This window comes from Uranotaenia lowii, chromosome 1 (genome assembly GCF_029784155.1).
Source record: "Uranotaenia lowii strain MFRU-FL chromosome 1, ASM2978415v1, whole genome shotgun sequence".
Taxonomy (NCBI): Eukaryota; Metazoa; Arthropoda; class Insecta; order Diptera; family Culicidae; genus Uranotaenia; species Uranotaenia lowii.
Window position 1 is genome coordinate 9188430 of NC_073691.1, and position 19686 is coordinate 9208115.

General features: G+C 32.9%; 1 protein-coding gene across 5 annotated transcripts in view; it reads left to right on the forward strand.

Annotated features, from left to right (window-relative positions):
- Nucleotides 1-19686, forward strand: part of LOC129739018 (protein single-minded) — a 97973-nt gene that overhangs the window by 64064 nt on the left and 14223 nt on the right. For 4 of the 5 annotated variants that reach the window (XM_055730408.1, XM_055730419.1, XM_055730394.1 and 1 more), the window contains exon 2: nucleotides 11532-11726. In XM_055730408.1, the coding sequence (XP_055586383.1) occupies nucleotides 11532-11726 (195 nt within the window). Of the gene's footprint in view, nucleotides 1-6301; nucleotides 6577-11531; nucleotides 11727-19686 lie in introns of those variants that run through there. The other variant, XM_055730401.1, reaches the window with a different exon arrangement.

The following is a 19686-nucleotide window of genomic DNA, read 5'->3' on the forward strand; positions in this document are numbered from 1 at the left end:
CACCCAGCTGATAACTCAGTTTACATTTGGCGCATTCGCCCTGTTCAAAATTTGCTACCGATTTTTTATTTTCGTCTTTTTTATTTTGGATTTTTTTGTCGTTTTCTTTATTTTACTAATTTTTTTTCAAATTTCTCTTCCATAACCAATGAAAATACACTGAGGTTTTTTTTACGCGGTTTTTTTACACGGTACTTTTTTACGCGGCTTTTTTACGCCGATTTTCGAATTAACGCGGTTTTTTTTACGCGGATTTTCGAATTAACGCGGTTTTTGAGAGAAAATATTCTAAGACTTTTTCAAAGGAAAACACTTTTTGTAGTTGTGAAAATCTAAGCTCTAAGACTAAGAACGTGATACATAAGATATGAGACCTGAGACCTGAGACCTGAGACCTGAGACGTGAGACCTGAGACATGAGACTCGAGATGTGAGACACGAGACATGAGACATGAGACCTGGTACCTGAGACTTGAGACCTGAGACATGAGACGTAAGACATGAGACATGAGACGTGAGACATAAGACATGAGACCTGAGACCAGAGACACGAGACCTGAGACCTGAGACCTGAGACATGAGACATGAAACCTGAGACCTGAGACATGGGACATGAGACCTGAGACATGAGACATGAGACGATCTGAATTCCACACTGTCAAATAAGCTTCACTATATTCTACTTTTCTATTAATCTAATTGATTTTGTTTTTTATCTGAAAAAAAAACTATCATTGTACGCAAATTTTTAAATAATCATGGTTCTTACGGATTTTTTTAAGTAAGTTTTTAGTTAGTTTTGAGTTAAGTAAGTTTTATGGATTTTCGAAAAACGGGATTTTTTTACGCGGATTTTCGAATTAACGAGGTTTTTTTACGCGGGTTTTCGAAATAACGCGGTTTTTTTACGTGGATTTTCGAATTAACGCGGTTTTTTTTACGCGGATTTTTTTTACGCGGTACGAAACCCGGCGTAAAAAAAAACCTCAGTGTAATGATTCTAATCTTTAACACTTTCGTCACTCATTTCAAAATATGTCAAACTTTGAAAAGCCAAAACATCAACTGGAGATAGCGTGTCTGCTTCAAATTCCAGCTAGAGAACAATCAACGATTCCATAATAATTTGAATCAAATAATATCACCATGTTGATGTTTTGACATTTCAAATTTAAATATATTCCGGACTGGATGATGTTCGACGAAAAACGAGTTAATATTTAATATATTCAAATTATTGAATTAGATTTCCGAAGGAATTTAAAAATTATATAAATTTTTTGTTTTAAAGTTTTTGCACTTTGATTCAAAATTTATTTTTTGTAAGTCCGTACTAAAATATTGGTTTTTCGTTAAGACGTTTGATTTTGAAATAGCCTGAAAAAACAGTGTCGAAAAATTGTACTTATTGATACAGGTTTCAAAACAGCGTCGAAAAGTGTTACCGTTGTCTGCAGATATCGTAACTTGATTTTGACAAGTGTATTTTCGAACATTGCAAAATAAAAATTTTACAATTCGTTGATTAATTCGATTTTTCCAGAGTGCCACTTTAAAATCCACTTTTTGCAACTTGTTAAATAATAACAATTCTGCAACTGCGTCTTTAAATGTTTGTTTTTTCGTTACGAAGTTTGGTTTTGAAAAGGCTACTTTTTCGACCGAAAAAAAAACTGACTGACTAGACACAGTTTTTAAAACAGTATCAAAAAGTGCTACTGGTTTTTGAAGGTATAAGAACTTGCACAATTAACACACGACGTATTACAGGACACGACACTTAACGTTCTTACAAAACGGAAAAAGGATTCAAAAATTACCTTTTTTGTCGACCGGTTTCGGGCTCGATGTTGCCCATCTACAGGACGATGTCCGACTGATCACACAAAGAAATTAAAAACACTTGCAGCATCCTACTATGTCGCAGTATTTGTCGGGAGGATGGTCAAATTTATAACAATTTCCTTTTAGTAAGGGAGAAGAGTGGCGACGTAATCGGCGCCTCGTCTTCGTTCATTAGCGGTTTTTCGGGCGTGCTAATGAACATTGACTCCCATGCGTTTAAGTGTGAGGTTTTTCTAACGCATTTCTTGTACCTCACTTTTTCCCAAACTATGGCGTGATCAAGTTCTATTGCGTGGGAAGCTACACTAGATTCATTGATTCTTAGGTTTTCTACTGCGTTCCTATGTTCTTTTAGTCGAACTTTGAACTTGCGCCGTGTTTGGCCAATGTAAATGGCCGGGCAATTTTTGCATGGTATTTCATAAATACCTGATCTTTTTTCGTCTGGAATCTTATCTTTAAGCGAAACCAACCGATCCTTGAGAGTGTTCCCACTTTTGTATGCTGTTTTTAAGCCATGTTGAGAAAGTATCTTGGTAATCCCGTTGGTTAGTCTGGGGTAGAACGGCAAACTAACCCTTTGCTTTGGGATTCTTCTTTCTCTGGTCTTAAGGTAGTTGCATCTCTTCGAATTTTCTTTCGAGCGTGTTTTTGTAGGATTTTTTGTACAAAATCGTTGTCGTATCCGTTAATGGCAGCATGGTTGGTAGAAGAAATAAAAAAGTATCCAGTGAACCACGGGAAGAGCGTTAAAAACTCCGTAGAATTGGTAGAGCACCTCAAAGGATTCAAAGTGCGTCGAGGCGAAATCCTGGTTTCGTTTGACGTTTCCGCACTTTTCCCAAGTGTGCCCACCTTGGACGCCCTCCGTTGTTTACGGAGACATTGGAATCGGCAAGCCTCGTTGGATAAACTTACGGATCGTGCTAAAAAAAAATCCACTTTTTGCTACTTGTTGCATGAATAACTGTTTTTTATCTGTTACTTTTTCCTGATCAAGGAAGTGGAAATGTTAACTTGATAATGAATTGTAATAAAAAAAGGCTTCTTGATTCATTTTTTTTTCAATTTAATTTAACCTTTCATTTCACGATTTTTTTTTAAACCATTATAAACAGTTGGAAATCATGTGTACATCAAGAAACAAAATTAAAATAAACCACAATTTTTAAACATTTATTATAAGAAAACTGTTGCAAATTTTTGTTCCATTATTTTAAGACAACTCATCAAAAGTTTTTACTTACGTTATAGCAAATATCTTCTATATCTATAGTTTCTTTGAATTTTCTCAATAATTTCCTCGAAATCCCATTCAAAATGGAAATAAATCAAAATTGTTTTCAAAAATCTGTGAAAAGGTTAATTAAGAAATCTTAGTAAATTTTCCACAGTCATTTTAAAAAAAACTGTACACATTTTTGGAATGAATGCTTTATCTTTTTTCAAAAATTGACCCCTGAATCTCGAAAACTACAAAAAAGGCATTTTTTGATAAAACACTCCCACATTAGTCGAAATCAGTTCTTTAAATTTTTGACATACTTTTTGTACATTTTGTAGACCTGTATATTAAATTTATTGTTCCTAATTTTGGCTATGGCTTATTTGAATAGTTATGGCTATGTTCCTAATTTGATTCAGTGAAGGAAATTTACACAGTTTTGTAGCTTTTAATCATTATTTTAGAAAAGGTACAGGAAAAAAAGATTCACATTTTTTTTCATAATTGCTTAAGACTTTATTTTTCAAACATATTTATAAATTTAGAAAAAAAAATATGTACAATTTAATTTGAATTTTCATTTTTTTTTTTAATTTTATGATTTTTTATTCAATGGATCAAACCACGAAACGATCGGTTTTTGCAAAAAATCCTTTAAGTCAAAGATCTGATTTGTATGTTCAGTTAAAAGACGTTGTGATACGTGATTAATTTTTTGGGGTTGTGGATTTGAAATTTGGAAAAATAAGGAAAACCGGGAATATTAAGAACACAAATCTCACGAAAACGTTGATGGAAACCTCGTTGAATTATGGATTTTGACAAACTTTATTTTTATTCCAACAGAACAACTGAATTTCAAGAAACCTTTTCAAGAATTTCTCGGAATTCAGAATATGAACTGTGAGGTGTGGCTAACAAATGACACAGTTTTTTCTTTATCGAACCTGCACCGAAGTATATCTACCACGTACGTGCCAAGGAATAACCGGATTTCTCGAAAAGTCACGAAATCCGGGCGTATGAAAAATAAGATAAGAAAGATGATGGAAATTCACCGCCATCGCCGCCGTCGACCATCCACATTGACCATCGCCAGGCGGGGACTCGATGGGAGATGTAGTAGGTATGTGACCCGGAGTAAGGTTCAGCTGAACTATTAAAACGTTAGATCTACGACAACGTCCCCTGATGGTTAGGGAAAAACGTGAGCCAACGACAAGGTCGTTTCCCACACAGAAATCCTCCCCCAACCTAACCTAACTCTTACAAATGATGATGACGACGACAACGACCCCAGGAATCCATCGAGGATGAAAAAAAAAATGGAAGATTCATTCATGGAATCGGGATTTTCCAGACGCACGGCGACAATTGAAAACGGCCAAGCTCTTCTGAATGATGATGGGTGAACCTGATCATAATACACGTACATGCCAATTTGTTCGCTCCCGTCGACAATTGGTACCGATCCCTTTTGTCCACGGACACGTACGCGTGGTTTCGGGTTTTTTTTTTCTGTATATTCCTATCGGAAGGTGTCAAGAATCCTCAGAAACAGGTTCGCCGTTTATCGCCCTGTTTTGAATCGAAGAAAATCTCCAGATGGTTCCACATTAGACTAGTTCATTTTTCGGCTTTTTTCGCTGATCACAACGCCACTTACAGGGTTTGATCCTCATTCATTTTTAAGAACTCTGGCCGAATTTGAGCTCATTTGAGTAAGTTTCCAGCGTGCGCTAGAAGTTTTATTGAAAAAAGTCAATTTTCCTGGAAAATTTTCGTAGATGTGTTCTAGCAAGTTGTTGTTAATATGAAATGATAATTTTATAGTGCTCGGTGATTGGCATGACAAGCATTCGTATGGACCTGTTTTAGATAATTGACTAAATCAAACCGAAAAAAATTAAAAATTCATAAACTACCAACTTTTACAGAAAATTTACTTACAAGTTGAGAGCTTAAAATCAGTAGTAAATAGAAAAAAAATATTTTCGATATAAAATCTTCATAAAAAGATAGCCTTATTTATAACCTTTAATTTGATGTATAACACTTAATTATCGCAACAGTACAAGCAAAGATATTCGAACATTCACATCACATTCTTTGAATCATAATGTTGTCTCCATTCAAGTTTTAGCATCATGCAACCTGCAAAACGTGGCATCAAGAGGACTTGCTTACAACTTGATCAAAGCGCGCGCTTTTTTTTAACTCCTGGCCGCGTCATGGGGTACTTGATTGAATAAAATATCCTTTCTTGTGCACAAGTTGGTGAGGAGCAAACTTGAATGAAAAATATTTTATCAAATCAAATTTGTTGCATAGATATTTGAATAACTTTGCTAGCACTCTTGCGATCATTAAGAGTTATACATCAAATTAAAGGTTATAAATAAGGCTATCTTTTTATGAAAAGTTTATATCGAAAATATTTTTTTTTCTATTTACTACTGATTTTAAGCTCTCAACTTGTAAGTAAATTTTCTGTAAAAGTTGGTAGTTTATGAATTTTTAATTTTTTTCGGTTTGATTTAGTCAATTATCTAAAACAGGTCCATGCGAATGCTTGTCATACCAATCACCGAGCACTATAAAATTATCATTTTATATTAACAACAGCTTGCTAGGAACACATCTACGAAAATTTTCCAGAAAAATGGACTTTTTTCAATCAAACTTCTAGCGCACGCTGGAAACTAACTCAAATGAGCTCAAATTTGGCCAGAGTACTTGAAAATGAATGAGGATCAAACCCTGTAAGTGGCGTTGCGATCAGCGAAAAAAGCCGAAAAGTGAACTAGTCTATTCCACATTCAACAGTCAGCCAAGCCAGGACGAAGACGGACAATAAATTATGTAAATAATCGTGGGAACCGGCCGTCGGGAGTCTTCCTTAAGATCCTTGGAAATTTACTTTACAAATGGTCTTGGTATTAGTGTTCTTGTAGGACATTGCACGAACGAAAATCGTTTGTTTGTTGTTTTTTTCTAGGGGCTTTTGCACCGCCCAAATCTTTCCGATTCCTTCATTCTCCGACGATCAAGTGAATGGATCCTTGAAGGTACATATGTAGCAACCAATCCCGGATTCCCGTTACGCATTTACGCACCCACACCTTCCCAAAGTAAGTACTCACACCTGAAAAGGTGCCGAGATTGACGTTCGAAGGACCAAAGGATCAGGTTTCTGAATCCTCCAGTCAGTACCGATCGACAAGTTCAAGCGACAAGTGCGCGTCACTTATCCCTTAGAAGAAAAGTCAAAAACAAAACAAAACAAACAAACTCTTCTCATTAATTCTGAAAGTCGACGAACTCTGCAGTGATATCGATGCTTTAGTTAGGTTTAGTTAGTGATAGTTAAGTCGTGAAGTGTTTAAGTGTGATTAGTTAAGTTTACCAGTGATTGATTTGTCATTCAAACCAAACCAAAAAAAAAAAAAAAACAAAAATGAAAGTGCTACGAAAACCGCTAACGGATTGTAACCAGAACATTTTGGGTAATTATACGAAAAATTTTGCCTTCTTAGACATGTTTGGGAGAGGGAACTTTTCCGAACTATCAGCTATCATCGGTCGATTGTATTCGAAGGAAAAGTTGGCTGCCTCATTGCGTTAAGCGGATTAGCGTAATTAGAACTTTGCCCAATGAGCGCTTGGAACTTTTATGATCTAATAGTATCTAAAACGAGCAGGGTGGTTCATCAATGGTGAAATGGGGTTTTATTTGGAGGTTTTTAATATACTTCAATTTACGGAAAGTTAGTAAGACGTTGATTAAAAACAAATCAACTTTAAATGAACACACTTCTATGAGGATACGAAAAGGTTTTAAAATGTATAAGTGAACAGTTTCTTAAGTACAGTACAGTTTCACAAATAACTAATTTAAAAGAATTGCTCAAAATATGGAATTTCGCTAAAAAAAAGTAATTGTACATGAATCTAAATACCTCGGACTACACAACATCAATTTGAAATCTCTTTTCCTCATATTGGAGGTGAATAAATTTTTTATAGATTCGGATCAGATCTGTGAGTGATTAACAGTTTTTCGAATATTTAGGAAATTATGTTAAAAATGAAAAAAAAAAGCGCAAAAGATCCAGTTTAAAACCGTAAAAAAATTGAAATTTGTCTAAAAAAAGGCGTTTTTATCGTTTTTTTCCGATCATAAACTCGAAAGTATCAACAATACTCTTACACTAAGGTTGTCAGATTTTTTTCCCGGACGTATCCAGACCGGATTCGGGCAGTTTTATCTAAAAACCTGGCAAAATCCGAGCATTTGATTCCAAAGTTTTAAACACCAAAACCGGACAATATTCAGTCAAATTTTGTCCGAACCGAACCTTTCCTAAATTTTGTATTAATTATCCGGGCAAGTCCAAGTAAAACCTGGCAATCTGGCAAGCTTATCCACCTTCAGTAGGAGGAAGAGAGATTTCAATCGAAGTAATGTTTTGTAGTCCGAGATGTTCAAATTGATGTTCGAATACTTTTCAGTTTTAGCAAAATTAGATTTTTTCAAAAACGCTCGATTTTATATTATAATGGATTTTCAGTTTACTAGTAAAAAAAGCTGTAAACTAGTGTAATCAACACTAAATTTTTAATATACGGTCATTATACTTACTTACTTACTTAATGATCCCGCGCCGATCTTCCGGTGCATAGGGCCGTGGTAAAAGACCTCCACTGTTGACGATCCGGAGCCAGCGTCTTCACCTGGTCCCAGTCAAGATTCTCGTCGACAGTTCGGATTTCAGCGGCTAGGCTTCGCCGCCACGAATTTCTGGGTCTGCCTCTTCTTCGATGACCTTCTGGATTCCAATCTAGCGCCTCTCTGCAAATCTCGTTTTCATCTCTTCGCAGCGTGTGCCCAATCCATCTCCACTTACGTTCCCGAATCTCGATTTCTAGCGCCTTTTGATGACACCGGCGATGTAGTTCCTCATTCGAGATCCAGTTGCCAGGCCCACCAGGCGCGGATGATATTCCGCAGGCAGCGGTTTACAAATACTTGCAGTTTTCGCGTCGTTACCGCATATGTGCACCAAGTTTCACACCCATACAGCAATACGGATTTGACGTTTGAGTTGAAGATTCGGATTTTTGTTCGTAGAGAGATCTGGCGTGACCGCCAGATGTTTCGGAGACTCGCAAACGCAAATCGGGCCTTTCTGATCCGTGTTTCGATGTCTTTTCTGGTACCACCATCAGGCGTAATCTGGCTACCAAGATACTGGAAGCACTCCACTTTCTCAACTTGTTGCCCAGCTACCATGAAACTGGAGGGATTTCCTGTGTTGATCTCCATCGACTTGGTCTTTCCGACATTGACTTTGAGACCTGCTGCCTTGGAACTTTCGGTGAGGTCGTCGAGTTTGCTCTGCATATCTGGTTGTGTTTGGGCGAGCAGAACAATATCGTCAGCCAGGTCAAGGTCGTTCAGTTGCTCCATTGTTGAAGGATTCCACGGCAATCCTCGGTTCGGTGCACAGTCAATCGATCCAATCAGAATCTCATCCATTACGATTAGAAAAAGTAGCGGTTATAGAATACATCCTTGTCTCACTCCAGCAGTTACCGGGATTGGTTCGGACAAGACACCGTCGTGCAAGACCTTGCACGAAAATGCCTCGTACTGTGCTTCGATGAGATGGACTAGTTTCTCTGGGACCCCTCGTCGCCTTAGAGCCGCCCAGATGTTTTCATGGTTAAGTCGGTCGAATGCTTTTTCGAAATCAACGAACACCAGCAGAAGACGGTCATTATAACTGATATTTATTCTCGGACCATTTCAAAGCTTAATTTATACAAATAAAAAAAAGTTAAAAATTTATAGAAAATATTTGAACAATAATAATAAACATAGAAATTTAATATTAGATATTAGGCCGAATTTGAAAATCTTCTTATGAGTTGACATCTCGAGGTGGGTTATAATAAAAATAATTTAATCTTTCAATAAATTACAATACAACATAATTGAAGAAGGTTCACGTTTCTAATAATCATACCGATTTTTTTTGTACCCAAAAATCCTCCATTTCTTTAGATTTAGTTTCAGTTTTCGTAAGATTTATAATGCAGTTTGAGCAAAGGATCTAAAAAATTTAGAGCCATAAAATGACATTATCCTCACACAAATTGTTTTATACACCCTTCACTTCACAACAAAGAAAACGGTCTAGATGCAAAACATTAAAAGGGCAAGAATGCGGAAAGCTATTCACTCACTCCTATAGAGAGAACCATAAGCGTTTGTCAAAAAATAGGGGAAATTTCATCTCCATCTCACTCACACATATGAGACATACAGTACAAAGCAAAGGATGTACATATTTATAAAACATTCAGACGAAATTCATACTCCAGCTAGGTTAAATAAACAATTGTGAGCTATTTTTCCATGATAATATCCTCTTATCGATAAAAACATACGCACCGTTTTGACCACTTGGAGGATTCCTCGTGAATTTTTATTAGCGATTTAAAAATGGTTGCAAAATTTTCAAACGCATTTTTCTCGAAACGTCATAAATGAACATAGACCCTTTTCTCGTTTTGGTGCTGAATTGTATGAAAGCTTTCCTCTTCCCTTCCTTTCTTCCCAAGAGAGAGGGGAAGAGTCTCAAATAATTATAGAAATATTATAGAAAGTTTTCCGGTTATTAAAAAAAGATTAACAGGAGCCCCCCTCAATCTCCCTATCGCTCCACTGGAAGGGTAAAGGCATACCAAAAATTCTGGGAACACATTTATCATACCATAATACCAACCGATGCAAAATTAAGTTCCATTTGTTTGATTTGTTCTTCAGTTATACAAAAAGTTGTATGGAAGCTCCCTCTACCCCTCTCCTATTTACCCGTTGGAAGGAAGGAGGGGTTTCAATAATCAAAAAAAAACATTCATCGTGTTAAAATATATTCCCATGCCAAATTTGGTTCCAACTGCTCGATAAGTTCACCAATTATGCAAAAAAATTAAAGAATCCTCTCTCCTTTTTTTCTCCCCATTAGAACGGGGGATGGGTGCAAATATTCATCATATACATCTAACACCATCCCATACCAAAATTTGGTTCCATTTGCTTAAACAGTTTTCGAGTTATGTGAAAAATTGTAAAAGAGGCTACTTCCTATCTTCCTACTGGAAAGGAGGGAGAGTTCTCAAATAATCATAAATTTTTTTGTTTTCTACCCAAATACCTTCCCACGCCAAATTTGGTACCATTTGCTGGATCGATTCTTGAGTTTTGCAAACATTTGTCTTTTGTTTGGAAGGCCTCCTTTCTCTGAAAGGGGGGGTTCTCAAAGCGTAATAGAAACTTTCCTCGGCCTCTAATACACTCACCTGCCTGTTCTCAAAAAAAAAGTTAACAGGAGTCCCACTCCTTCTCCCTATCTCCCCACTGGAAGGGTAAGGGGATACCAAAGATTCAAGGAACACATTTATCATTCCCTGATACCTTATACCATGTCATACAAAATTTGGTTTCATTTGCTCGATTTGTTTTTAGTTATAGACTCTCTCCTATTTCCGCATTGAAAGGAGGCAGGGGTTCCAAATAATTATAAAAACATTTATCGTACCAAAAATATCCTCCCATGACAAATTTGGTTCCATTTGCTCGATAAGTTCTCCAATTATGAAAAAAAATAAAGTGAGCCCTCCTCCTCATTTCGTTTCTCCCCATTGGAAGGAGAAATGGGTGCCAAACATTCATCTATACAATTTGTAGTACCCTAACACCATTCCATACCAAATTTGGTTCCATTTGCTTGATCAGTTTTCATGTTACGTAAAAAAAATTAAGAGAGGTTTCCTCCCGCTATTCCTATCTGCCTACTGAAAAGGAGGGAGAGTTCTCAAATAATCTTAGAAATATTTCTTGTTTCTAAATATTATCGTTCAACATTCAACTAAATGATTTCTTGGATAATGTGGTTTCGAATTTCGACTTATTTGTATTGTTGAACCGCCTTTCTATTCTAGAAAAAACGATACGATTTTAGTTTCACGCCAAAGTTATTGAAACAACATATCGATACGAATTAATTGTTACATCCACAAAACGCATTCAAATCCCCTCGTAACTTTTGGCCATGTTATTCTATCTATGATGGTGTTAATTGTCCGGGCAAATAAATTAGTTTCCCATATAAACCTCGAACACCCATCCGACGCGGCCGGCCATTAACACTTCTCCCTCCAAAGCTGGTCGCCTATGAAGAGATTTATCCGATCAGCGAGCGGTGGTAATCTTAATGTGCACTTGCCCTGGTAGTTTGGTTATTTTTTGTGTTGTATTTACTCTCTCTTCCATTGAACCAATTATCACCCCCACCTCAACCAATGCTGCCATATGGCTTGCAAGGCGGTTTCCGGAAGCTGTTTTACCCCGAGACTAACTCATATGTGTGACATTTTTTTCTTTCTTCGTTAGGTCTTGCCACACGCTGCGCCATGAAGGAGAAAAGCAAGAATGCGGCTCGCTCCCGCCGGGAGAAGGAGAATGCAGAGTTCCTGGAGCTGGCCAAGCTTCTGCCGCTGCCGAGTGCCATCACGTCCCAGCTCGATAAGGCGTCGATCATCCGACTGACTACCTCGTACCTGAAGATGCGCCAGGTGTTCCCCGAAGGTAAGTGCACTATTTACTAGATAGTAGTTACTTATTATTCACTTATTTATGAACTGCGGAAGGAATACATTTTTTGTATATAAAGCTAATTTTGACCGATCAATTGATACCTATTTTACTGTTAAAGCTGTTAAATTTAAACTTATGTATATACACGATTTGAACTTACATTAAAGTTTTTATTCTGTCTGTCTGAGTTTTGACTTGAAATCTGTAACTTTTTTTTGAAACTGATTCTGAAACAACCTTTTTTTTTATTTTGAATTAGATTTCCGAATCGAAATTTGCGATAAAAAATGAGACACAAACGCTTCGTAAAGCGAAAAATGACAAAAATGACAAAAATGACAAAAATGACAAAAATGACAAAAATGACAAGAATGACAAAAATGACAAAAATGACAAAAATGACAAAAATGACAAAAATGACAAAAATCACAAAAATGACAAAAATGACAAAAATGACAAAAATGACAAAAATGACAAAAATGACAAAAATGACAAAAATGACAAAAATGACAAAAATAACAAAAATGACAAAAATAACAAAAATGACAAAAATGACAAAAATGACAAAAATGACAAAAATGACAAAAATGACATAAATGACAGAAATGACAAAAATGACAAAAATGACATAAATGGCAAAAATGACATACCTAAATGGCAAAAATGACAAAAATGATTAAAATGACAAAAATCACAAAAATCACAAAAATCACAAAAATTACAAAAATGACAAAAATGACAAAATTGACAAAAATGACAAAAATGACAAAAATGACAAAAATTACAAAAATGACAAAAATGACAAAAATGACAAAAATGACAAAAATGACAAAAATGACAAAAATGACAAAAATGACAAAAATGACAAAAATGACAAAAATGACAAAAACGACAAAAATGACAAAAATGACAAAAATGACAAAAATGACAAAAATGACAAAAATGACAAAAATGACAAAAATGACAAAAATGACAAAAATGACAAAAATGACAAAAATGACAAAAATGACAAAAATGACCAAAATGACTAAAATGATAAAAATGACAAAAATGACCAAAATGACAAATATGATAAAAATGACAAAAATAGCAAAAATTACAAAAATTACAAAAATTACAAAAACAACAAAAATTACAAAAATGACAAATCTGATAAAAATGACAAAAATGAAAAAAGCGACCAATATGACCAAAATGACCAAAATGACCATAATGACCAAAATAACAAAAATGACAAAAATGACAAAAATTACAAAAATTACAAAAATTACAAAAATTACAAAAATTACAAAAATTACAAAAATTACAAAAATTACAAAAATTACAAAAATTACAAAAATTACAAAAATTACAAAAATTACAAAAATGACAAAAATGACAAAAATGACAAAAATGACAAAAAAATGACAAAAAAATGACAAAAAAATGACAAAAAATGACAAAAAATGACAAAAATGACAAAAATGACAAAAATGACAAAAATGACAAAAATGACAAAAATGACAAAAATGACAAAAATGACAAAAATGACAAAAATGACAAAAATGACAAAAATGACAAAAATGACAAAAATGACAAAAATGACAAAAATGACAAAAATGACAAAAATGACAAAAATGACAAAAATGACAAAAATGACAAAAATGACAAAAATAACAAAAATGACAAAAATGACAAAAATGACAAAAATGACAAAAATGACAAAAATGACAAAAATGACAAAAATGACAAAAATGACAAAAATGACAAAAATGACAAAAATGACAAAAATGACAAAAATGACAAAAATAACAAAAATGACAAAAATGACAAAAATGACAAAAATGACAAAAATGACAAAAATGACAAAAATGACAAAAATGATAAAAATGACAAAAATGACAAAAATGACAAAAATGATAAAAATGATAAAAATGACAATAATGACAATAATGACAATCATGACAAAAATGACAAAAATGACAAAAATGTCAAAAATGACGAAAATGACAAAAATGACAAAATGACAAAATTGACAAAATTGACAAAATTGACTTAATGACAAAAATGACAAAAATGACAAAAATGACAAAAATGACAAAAATGACAAAAATGACAAAAATGACAAAAATGACAAAAATGACAAAAATGACAAAAATGACAAAAATGACAAAAATGACAAAAATGACAAAAATGACAAAAATGACAAAAATGACAAAAATGACAAAAATGACAAAAATGACAAAAATGACAAAAATGACAAAAATGACAAAAATGACAAAAATGACAAAAATGACAAAAATGACAAAAATGACAAAAATGACGAAAACGACAAAAATGACGAAAATGACGAAAATGACGAAAATGACGAAAATGACGAAAATGACAAAAATCACAAAAATCACAAAAATGCCAAAAATCACAAAAATGACAAAAATGACAAAAATGACAAAAATGACAAAAATGACAAAAATGACAAAAATGACAAAAATGACAAAAATGACAAAAATGACAAAAATGACAAAAATGACAAAAATGACAAAAATGACAAAAATGACAAAAATGACAAAAATGAGAAAAATGAGAAAAATGACAAAAATGACAAAAATGACAAAAATGACAAAAATGACAAAAATGACAAAAATGACAAAAATGACAAAAATGACAAAAATGACAAAAATGACAAAAATGACAAAAATGACAAAAATGACAAAAATGACAAAAATGACAAAAATGACAAAAATGACAAAAATGACAAAAATGACAAAAATGACAAAAATGACAAAAATGACAAAAATGACAAAAATGACAAAAATGACAAAAATGACAAAAATGACAAAAATGACAAAAATGACAAAAATGACAAAAATGACAAAAATGACAAAAATGACAAAAATGACAAAAATGACAAAAATGACAAAAATGACAAAAATGACAAAAATGACAAAAATGACAAAAATGACAAAAATGACAAAAATGACAAAAATGACAAAAATGACAAAAATGACAAAAATGACAAAAATGACAAAAATGACAAAAATGACAAAAATGACAAAAATGACAAAAATGACAAAAATGACAAAAATGACAAAAATGACAAAAATGACAAAAATGACAAAAATGACAAAAATGACAAAAATGACAAAAATGACAAAAATGACAAAAATGACAAAAATGACAAAAATGACAAAAATGACAAAAATGACAAAAATGACAAAAATGACAAAAATGACAAAAATGACAAAAATGACAAAAATGACAAAAATGACAAAAATGACAAAAATAACAAAAATGACAAAAATGACAAAAATGACAAAAATGACAAAAATGACAAAAATGACAAAAATGACAAAAATGACAAAAATGACAAAAATGACAAAAATGACAAAAATGACAAAAATGACAAAAATGACAAAAATAACAAAAATGACAAAAATGACAAAAATGACAAAAATGACAAAAATGACAAAAATGACAAAAATGACAAAAATGATAAAAATGACAAAAATGACAAAAATGACAAAAATGATAAAAATGATAAAAATGACAATAATGACAATAATGACAATCATGACAAAAATGACAAAAATGACAAAAATGTCAAAAATGACGAAAATGACAAAAATGACAAAATGACAAAATTGACAAAATTGACAAAATTGACTTAATGACAAAAATGACAAAAATGACGAAAATGACGAAAATGACGAAAATGACAAAAATGACAAAAATGACAAAAATGACAAAAATGACAAAAATGACAAAAATGACAAAAATGACAAAAATGACAAAAATGACAAAAATGACAAAAATTACAAAAATGACAAAAATGACAAAAATGACAAAAATTACAAAAATTACAAAAATGACAAAAATGACAAAAATGACAAAAATGACAAAAATGACAAAAATGACAAACATGACAAACATGACAAAAATGACAAAAATGACAAAAATGACGAAAATGACAAAAATGACAAAAATGACAAAAATGACAAAAATGACAAAAATGACAAAAATGACAAAAATGACAAAAATGACAAAAATGACAAAAATGACAAAAATGACAAAAATGACAAAAATGACAAAAATGACAAAAATGACAAAAATGACAAAAATGACAAAAATGACAAAAATGACAAAAATGACAAAAATGACAAAAATGACAAAAATGACAAAAATGACAAAAATGACAAAAATGACAAAAATGACAAAAATGACAAAAATGACAAAAATGACAAAAATGACAAAAATGACAAAAATGACAAAAATGACAAAAATGACAAAAATGACAAAAATGACAAAAATGACAAAAATGACAAAAATGACAAAAATGACAAAAATGACAAAAATGACAAAAATGACAAAAATGACAAAAATGACAAAAATGACAAAAATGACAAAAATGACAAAAATGACAAAAATGACAAAAATGACAAAAATGACAAAAATGACAAAAATGACAAAAATGACAAAAATGACAAAAATGACAAAAAAACAAAAATGACAAAAATGACAAAAATGACAAAAATGAAAAAAATGACAAAAATGACAAAAATGACGAAAATGACAAAATTGACCAAAATGACAAAAATGACAAAAATGACAAAAAAGACAAAAAAGACAAAAAAGACAAAAATGACAAAAATGACAAAAATGACAAAAATGACAAAAATGACAAAAATGACAAAAATGACAAAAATGACAAAAATGACAAAAATGACAAAAATGACAAAAATGACAAAAATGACAAAAATGACAAAAATGACAAAAATGACAAAAATGACAAAAATGACAAAAATGACAAAAATGACAAAAATGACAAAAATGACAAAAATGACAAAAATGACAAAAATGACAAAAATGACAAAAATGACAAAAATGACAAAAATGACAAAAATGACAAAAATGACAAAAATGACAAAAATGACAAAAATGACAAAAATGACAAAAATGACAAAAATGACAAAAATGACAAAAATGACAAAAATGACAAAAATGACAAAAATGACAAAAATGACAAAAATGACAAAAATGACAAAAATGACAAAAATGACAAAAATGACAAAAATGACAAAAATGACAAAAATGACAAAAATGACAAAAATGACAAAAATGACAAAAATGACAAAAATGACAAAAATGACAAAAATGACAAAAATGACAAAAATGACAAAAATGACAAAAATGACAAAAATGACAAAAATGACAAAAATGACAAAAATGACAAAAATGACAAAAATGACAAAAATGATAAAAATGACAAAAATGACAAAAATGATAAAAATGACAAAAATCACAAAAATCACAAAAATCACAAAAATGACAAAAATGACAAAAATGACAAAAATGACAAAAATGACAAAAATGACAAAAATGACAAAAATGACAAAAATGACAAAAATGATAAAAATGACAAAAATGACAAAAATGACAAAAATGACAAAAATGACAAAAATGACAAAAATGACAAAAATCACAAAAATCACAAAAAACACAAAAAACACAAAAATCACAAAAATCACAAAAATCACAAAAATCACAAAAATCACAAAAATGACAAAAATGACAAAAATGACAAAAATGACGAAATCGACCATAATGATAAAAATGAGAAAAATAAATAAAATATTTAAAATATGAAAATAACAAAAATGACAAATAGGATTTGAATTACAGAATGACAAAATTTACAATAGAGTAACAAATATGACACAAGAATGACGAAACAAATGTTTTAGCGCGCAGATTTCAAAATCTCATCATTGAGAGCTCTTACGATTCAAGAAATCTTACTATGTCAACAAAAAATAAAGGAAAATTTCTTTTTGCTATCTCAACGATTCGTTGTAAGGAAAAGTTAATTCACCTTAATACTTCTTTGTTAGGAAAAAAAATTACCCCACATCATCGCATACATTAAGATCCGTATCGGCGTGAAATACCTTTCGCTTTCAGCTTCAGCCCAAATTGCCCTTAAAAATTTCCTACTTCTAGTTGTGATGCTTCCTGGCAAAGATGTTCAATCCAACAGAAAAAAAAATCAAAAGAATGTCACACCCAAGCCTTGGACAGAGCGCATATTGAAAAGAAATTATCATAAAAATTTACCCACCACAAGCCGGAGCGTTGCGATACGATCGCAATCCATAAAGAAATTCCAATTTTCGGTTAAGCGCGCGTTATGGTGTTGTTAATTTTTTTTTCTCACTTTGTTTATCCTGAATGGCTCAGTTCTCTTTTATGTTCAGGTGTTTTACGAGATTTCAATAACCATACTTTTTTGGGAAGAAAATCCAATCACGCGGAAGCTGAGCAATCACGATCAGAACCGAAACGAGCGACTATTATTTTTGACGTTTTTTTCTGAGCTCGATTGGTTGAGTTATGTTCTGTTTGGAAACAATATTGTTTCGTAAAACGCCGGAATGGTTGTTATTTGACTTTAAAATTTTCTTTGGTTCTAATGATTTAAAATTAGATCAATATTAATGAATGAAATTTTCAAGTTCATATCAGAGTTGCGTGCCATTTGGTTGGCATCAATGTGATATTTGCAAGTTGCAATGTTGTAACAAGCCTCTCTATTTGTTTGTTGCCTATACGAAGGCGTAAAAAAGCATATGTTTTTCACATTCGAGGCGCTTTTTACATGGCAATCTGTCAACATCACAGTGACAGTACAGTCAATGTTCAAATTTTAAGGAAGCAGATGATCAATTCTATCTAAAGCTTAAGCCTTTTCACAAAAACGGATTTTCTATTCTGCTTCGTTTCAAGCCCATTTGAGTTAAAATTTGTTTTTTTCTCGAAAATATTTTTAAATCAATCCAGAACTAGACTGACAGCAACCTACTTCAGGTGATGAAGAGGCAATGTCATTTGCATACTACCACTTGATCTCCGGAAGTTCTAGTTGTCATTTTCAACTGGCGTCACTGGCGATGATGTGATTAAAATGCCTTTTTTTCAGCAGAAATTCTTCTGGCAGACACCCTCGTCGGCTTGAATTAAAATTTAAATATTTATTCGTTATCATCGGTTGGAAGCTGCGAAATGGCATTAAATATGGCGATGTTGCTCGTTATTAGTGAGAGCAGCAAAACATCACCAGAAAAAAGTACAATCATTATTTTTGATTCGGAATGTAACGAGGTTGAAGCTCATTACTGCTGGTGCTGAGGTTACCAGAGTTATTTTAAATTGCAAATTTGATTTCAATATTCAACTCGAATCAATAGAAAGGGGAAAATTTGTCTTCATCTTGCGTTGACTCTTTTATTAGACTTTAGATTATGAAGTTCACAAAATTTATTTCCTACTACAGGATCAAAATTACTGAAGAATTCGTAGTTTTGTTATGCATTTTCGTTTGAAGGAAAAAACAACAATAGAATTATTACAAACGTGTCAGTATTATTTTACGGTTTATGACACAAAACCTTTAAAGCCGACTCATAACCACTTGAAGGTGCTTCCTCATTAAAACGTTATCCCGGAGCTGTGTCGCCAACGAAGGCTGACTGACTGAAGGACCTTTTCCAATGAACCCTTAAATCAGAGACAATTATATCAATATACGCAACCACCAGCCGGAAAAATGCCTGCGGCAGAGAAAAAAGCACCCGAAAAATCCACCCTCGCTCGCTACTGTGGAAAAACAGTAGCGTCCCGTCGATTTTCCTCAAGTGTGTATCCTACGACCGGCTTAGGAAAAACAACAGAACAAAACGTATGCTTTTTGTTATTGTTATCCGCTCGCCGACGACAACGTCAGCATCGAGCAAGGCTCATTGAGTTTGGTTGCTTCCGTTTTCGGCGACTGTCCCACGCCCTGTCATCAGTCGTCACTTCCTGCTGGGTCCGCTAATAGGGGGAAATCCGACCGACGACGGGAGGTGTTATTCTACTGCGAACGACCTTTTCCGGGCCCAGGAAAGCCGCCTGACATTTTCCCTCTCGGAACAAAGGG